The sequence below is a fragment of the Mustela nivalis genome (assembly GCF_964662115.1).
Source record: "Mustela nivalis genome assembly, chromosome: 4".
Lineage (NCBI taxonomy): Eukaryota > Metazoa > Chordata > Mammalia > Carnivora > Mustelidae > Mustela > Mustela nivalis.
Window position 1 is genome coordinate 13,032,391 of NC_139023.1, and position 6,000 is coordinate 13,038,390.

The 6,000-nt window shown below is 34.6% G+C and overlaps 1 protein-coding gene across 2 annotated transcripts in view; it reads left to right on the top strand.

Annotated features, from left to right (window-relative positions):
• Positions 1-5,384, top strand: part of CENPC (centromere protein C) — a 93,610-nt gene extending 88,226 nt beyond the window's left edge. For both annotated transcript variants that reach the window (XM_082726362.1, XM_082726361.1), the window contains exons 18-19: positions 4,135-4,225; positions 5,126-5,384. In XM_082726362.1, the coding sequence (XP_082582488.1) occupies positions 4,135-4,225; positions 5,126-5,196 (162 nt within the window). In that variant the 3' untranslated portion in view covers positions 5,197-5,384. The remainder of the gene's footprint in view (positions 1-4,134; positions 4,226-5,125) is intronic.
• Positions 5,385-6,000: the final 616 nt, after the last annotated feature.

Here is a 6,000-nt window from a genome sequence, read left to right on the forward strand (position 1 = left end):
AATTCACCACTCTTGGAGAATACTAGGAGGCTAACTTATATTGACAACAAAGGATAAATAAAGGGAAATAATCGAATATTTTTTCTGCCCTTTTCTTATAAAGTGTACTATTACGTAACCAAATAAAAATGAGGTGAAGTTTGTTTTTGTTAGAAATATTTCATTTAGGGGTGCCTGGGTGGCTCAATTGGTTAAGCATCTGTCTTTGATTCAGGTCATGATCCCATGTTCCTGGGATCGAGCCCCTCATCAGACTCCCTGCTCAGTGGGGAGCCTGCTTTTCCCTCTCCCTCTGATGTACCCCCTGCTTGTACTCTCACTCTCTCAAATAAATAAATAAAATCTTTAAAAAGAAATTCCAATTAATAAATGAAAAAGAAATAGTAGAGTAAAATATTGTCATTTTGTAATCCTTGATAAACTGTTGGATCTGTCTAGGCATTGAGTATCAATGTCTGCTAATATCTAAAAAAGAAGACAACCCTGAAAGTTGAAAATAGAGCTACCGTATGACCTAGTGATTGCACTACTAGGGATTTACCCCAAAGATACAAATGTAGTGATCTGAAGGGACACTTGCACCCCAGTGTTGATAGCAGCAATGTCCACAATAGCCAAACTATGGAAAGAGCCCAGATGTACACTGACAGATGAATGGATAAAGAAGATGTGTGTGTGTGTGTGTGTGTGTGTGTGTGTGTACATACACAATATTCCATATACACGTAATAGAATATTACTCAGCCATCAAAAAATGGAATCTTGTCTTTTGCAATGATGTGGATGGAACTAGAGGGTATTATACTAAATGAAGTCAGTCAGTCAGAGAAAGAATTACCAAATGAGCTCACTCATGTGGAATTTAAGAAACAAAACTGGAAAAAAAAAGAACAGGATCACAGGGGAAGAGAGGAAAAAATAAGACAAAACAAAATCAGGGAGACAAACCATAGAGACTCTTAATTATAGGAAACAAACTGAGGGTTGGTGGAAGGAAGGAGAGTGGGAGGAGGGGTAAAAATAATTAATTATAAAAGTAAATTAGGGGCGCCTGGGTGGCTCAGTGGGTTAAAGCCTCTGCCTTCAGCTCAGGTCGTGATCCCAGGGTCCTGGGATTGAGCCCCACTTCGGGTTCTCTGCTCAGTGGGGAGCCTGCTTCCTCCTCTCTCTGCCTGCCTTTCTGCCTACTCGTGATCCCGGATAAAGAAATAAAATCTTAAAAAAAAAAAAAAAAGTAAATTTAAAAAATAGGAGAAAAAAAATAAAAAGAAGATAACCAGACATTATGTGCCTCCTGATGGAAGAGTACAACATTGTATGAAATAGTCTTGCCTCTTCCATCTCCTTTAAAAACAAGCAAACAGAAAAAACCTATAAAGCAAACAACAAAAATACCCAAATTTGATCAAACTCTAATATCTAACCACCAATTTATAGGAAATAAAGAATAGATGACCTTTCATATGATACTCAGGTGTTGGTAATCAGCAAAATTCAGCTATGCAAAGATTTTTACAGCAAACTTTGCTGCTTGATTTCTTTAATAAATAAGTTGCAAGGAATAAAAACCAAGTAGAACCTATAGATCACTGTTTCTCAACCATGGCACTATTGACATTTTAGTTCAGATAATGCTTTGTTGTAGAGGGGCTTCCTATGCATTGTGGGATGTTTGGTAGCATCCCTGGCCTCTGCCAAGTAGATTCTAGCTGTACTCCTCTAGTTGTAAGAATCAGAAATGTCCCCAGACATTGCCTGTTGTCTCCGGAAATTGAGAAAGCACCCCCAAATTGAGAACCACTATAGATTGAGCAATTTAAGAGGATGAACAACTTCTTAATACATTTAAGAGGGGCGCCTGAGTGGCTCAGTGGGTTAAAGCCTCTACTTTCAGCTCAGGTCATGATCCCAGAGTCCTAGGATCGAGCCCCGCATTGGGCTCTCTTCTCAGTGGGGAGCCTGCTTCCCTTCCTCTCTCTCTGCCTGCCTCTGCCTACTTGTGATCTCTCTCTGTCAAATAAATAAAATCTTAAAAAAAAAATACATTTAAGAAAAAATTGGAAATTTAATACTGACTGGGTATTTGATATTAAATATTCATTTATGTTTAGTTGTGATAAAACTGTTATAGTTGTGTTTTTATAAAGCACCTTGAGGTGTGCCTGGCTGGTTCTATTGGTAGAACATGTGACTCTTTATTTTGGGATCCTGAGTTCAAGCCACATGCTGAGTATGGAGATAACTAATAATAATAATAATAATAAACCAAACTTTAAAAAATAAAAAATTAAAAACACCTTGACTTTTTTAGTACACACTGAAATATTTGCAGATGATTTATGATGCTGGGGTATTTATTGCAAGATAACATGGAATGGGGGAAGTAACGAGATGGAACGGGGGAAAGCTGTTGGTGTTGGGTATTCATGGGAGTTCGTCCTTCTGTATCTGTGTACTTCAGAAGCCTTCCAGTTTTAGTATGTGCTGCCAAAGCAAGCACTTTCAAAAACCTTCCTACCAAGATGTTTGCAGAAGTGGAAAGAGGTGTAAGCTGAATAGATAAAGGAAAAAAAAAAACACCTAGAAATATATGCTTGACCTTCTGGGTAGTATGTTTGTTACCTTTTTGTCTTTTCAATTAATGCAAAATTATTTTAAGATATAATAAAATTTTTTAAAAGTAAATTATAAGGTACCGTACTTTGGAACCATTTGAAGAGTTTTTTCCCTATTTAGGGAGGCAGCATTTCATAGTGGTTAAGAGCATGAATTCTGGAATCAAAGTGCCTGAGTTCAAATCTCGTTTCTGCCTTTTACATTGTGAACTTGGAAAATTACCCCAGTCTGTTGCCTTATTTTCTTCATTTGTATAAAACTATTAAAATAGTACCTGTCTCACTGCTACTTACATACATAAAATGAATGTAAATTAGGTGCTCAGAATAGTGACTGGCAAGGAGTAAGTGCTATATAAGTGCTAGCTGCTATCGTTTTTCTGGTATTTAAGGCTCATTTTACAAAGTGTTAAAAAAAAAATAAGAGAAGGGGGTGGAAGAGGAGGAGTAATTCTCTGAGGCAAAATATTTTTGATGGCTGAATCTCAAAATTTGAATCTGAATGTTGGAAGGCTTTCGGTTTTTCTAGTTGTCCCAAAACCAAATCATCACTTGGGTGCTACCTATGTATAAAATGTAAAATTTGCCGTGACTATGAATATGGAAGTCTTTATGATTGAGAATTAGATTTATTCTCTTTTACTTTCTTGTTGATATTTGCTTAAATGTACCATTTATTTGTTTTACTTTTTGTCCTCTCTTTGGTGGGGTGATTGAATTACTTGTCCCAACCATGTAACCTTTGAAGAGGTGTATATAAGACCAAGCTATTTTGTAGTATAGCTAAGTGATATTATTTACAGTGGTTCTGAATTTTCATAAGCTGTTAAATAATAAGAACAAAAGAAATTTTTTCCAGTGTTTGTTTTCTATTGCTGTTTTAACAAATTACTATAAATTCATTGACTTAAAACAAGATCTATTTATTATCTTACAGTTATATTGATTAGAACCCTGGTAAGCTTGGCCGAGTCTTCTGTTGAGAGTACCAAAGGGCTGGAATCAAGATGTTGGGAGCTCTGTATCCCTCTCTGGAGACTCTTAGGATGAATCTGCTTTCAGGTTTATTCAGGTTGTTGGCAGAATTCAGTTCCATATTGTAGGGCTGAGGCTCCCATTTCCTTGCTGGCTGTTGGCCAGAGTTCATTCTCAGCTTCTAGAAATAGCCTGTATTTCTTGACCCATGGTCCTATTATCTTCAGTGCTAGCAACAGTCTGTCCTTTTCATGTTTTGAATTTCTCTGGTTTCCCTCTGCTTCATCTCTCTTCTGCTTCCAGGAGAAACTCTCCACTTTTAACGGTTTGCGTGATTAGAAGAGGCCCAACTATATAATCCAGACTTAACCTATCTCCCAGTCTCTAGGTCCCTTTTGTCATGTAACAAAATAAATTCTGGAGATTAGAGTGTGGACATCTTTGGAGGGTTATGATTCTGCGTACTGCATTCCTTTAAGTTTTTTTGTACCGTGTTGTGGTGGTGGTTCGATTTGAAATGAGATTTTAATTTTTAATTTTACAGGTTTTTTATGTTAACTTTGGTGACCTTTTATGTACCTTACATGAAACACCTTATATAATAACAACTGGGGATTCGTTCTATGTTCCTTCAGGTAAGGAAAATAAAGACAATCTTCTTTCATATAGTTAAAATATTTATATAGTTGCGCATGAGTACCATGCAAATGGAAGCCACACGGGTCAAAATAAAATGTCATGTGACTCATGACAATGCATATTTTGATTTTGTCTTTAGGTAAGTATGTTAGTATATGGGTATGTGAAAATTGGATAAGAATTGCTTATTGCAAAGTGTATAAAGATTTAGTTGTGTCTAGGGTAGGAGGAAAATTATTTCTGCTATATTATCTATAAGACATTATGTAGTCAAGCAATTTTTAGTAGATTATTTTAAACATACAGAATAGTGTTTTTCATCAGCTATTAAAGAGCACAAGCCTCTGGAAAGAGAACTTTTAATTTGTTCATTTATTTATTCATCATTCGACAGAGAATCTGTTAAGCACTGCTCTCAGAGTATAGGATACATAAGTGAGCAAAATAGAGGAAAACTCCCTGTCCTTACAGAGCTTACATTCCAATGAAAGAAGATAATAATAATAATAATAGCAATGTTTATATAGTCCTTAGCATGTACCAGAACTGTTGTGAACACATTTCATTTATTGTAACTCAGTTAATCTTAGCATGTATTAGTTTGAATATACAGAAATTTTCTCTTCTTCACCCTCGTCTAATTCACCTTTGCATTCATTATCAGAATGATGTGAGATTTTCATTTCTTTCAAACCTTGTCTGGATCACAGGTGATGGTTAACTCTTGGATTTTTTAGTTCATGGAGTTGAATAAAACTTACTTTAGGTTAGATGAACTGATTTAAGAAAAAATTTGGTACTATATACTGTAACTGCCTTAGTGATAGCTAAATATTTAGTCAAAAGGAAATGATGTCTATGGAAATAATTTTTTTTTCTTACCACTTTCCTTCTAGGTAATTATTACAACATCAAAAATCTCCTGAATGAGGAAAGTGTGCTTCTTTTTACTCAGATAAAAAGATGAAAGATGAAGCAAAGTTTAAATACTTGTGTATGTATATATATTGTGTGTGTATATATGTGGACACATATATATACACATACACGTAAATATATAAAAGTTTGTGCAGTTGAGACATTTATCTTTATAATTATTTGTGATATATTTTAAAATAAAAATTTTATTCAGTTTTGTGTGTTCTTTGATAAACATTTCAAACTCCCATGTGTCTTCTGATTTTTCTACAAATGTACACATAGTCTGTAGTGATGCCCATATTCATAGTATTTTAATAACAGGAAAAGAATCAGCTGTCACAGTGAATGAAATATAGGACATTTCTTTTTTAGGAGAGATTTGATTAATATGTTCATTCATTTAATCTTTTCTAAATGTTTTTAAGTCACTAATGAAATAATCCAATAATGAGAATTGTGATATATATAAATAGTACATTTGTATTACTTTCTTAGGGCTTCGTAACAAAATAGTACAAACTGGTGGCTTAAAAATAAAAATTTATTGTCTCACTGTCCTGAAATCAAAATGTCGGCAGGATCAAGTTCTCTCTGAAACCTTCAGGTTTCACAATGATGCTTCTGCTTAGCACTCATCTTTCTATTAGAGGGAAAGTCAGTGTGAAAGATCATTTAAAAATAACTCAGGCTTTCTTCTTAATATGACCAGATGCACTGAAAATATGTAGATTTAGGGGAGAAAAATGGCTAAATGTCACAAATTGCTAGCAGCTATTTTTGAAGTCATTTTAATAGGTATTTTCATATTAACTTGAAAATCTTAGTTTCATTTGTCATGTAATTTAACAGT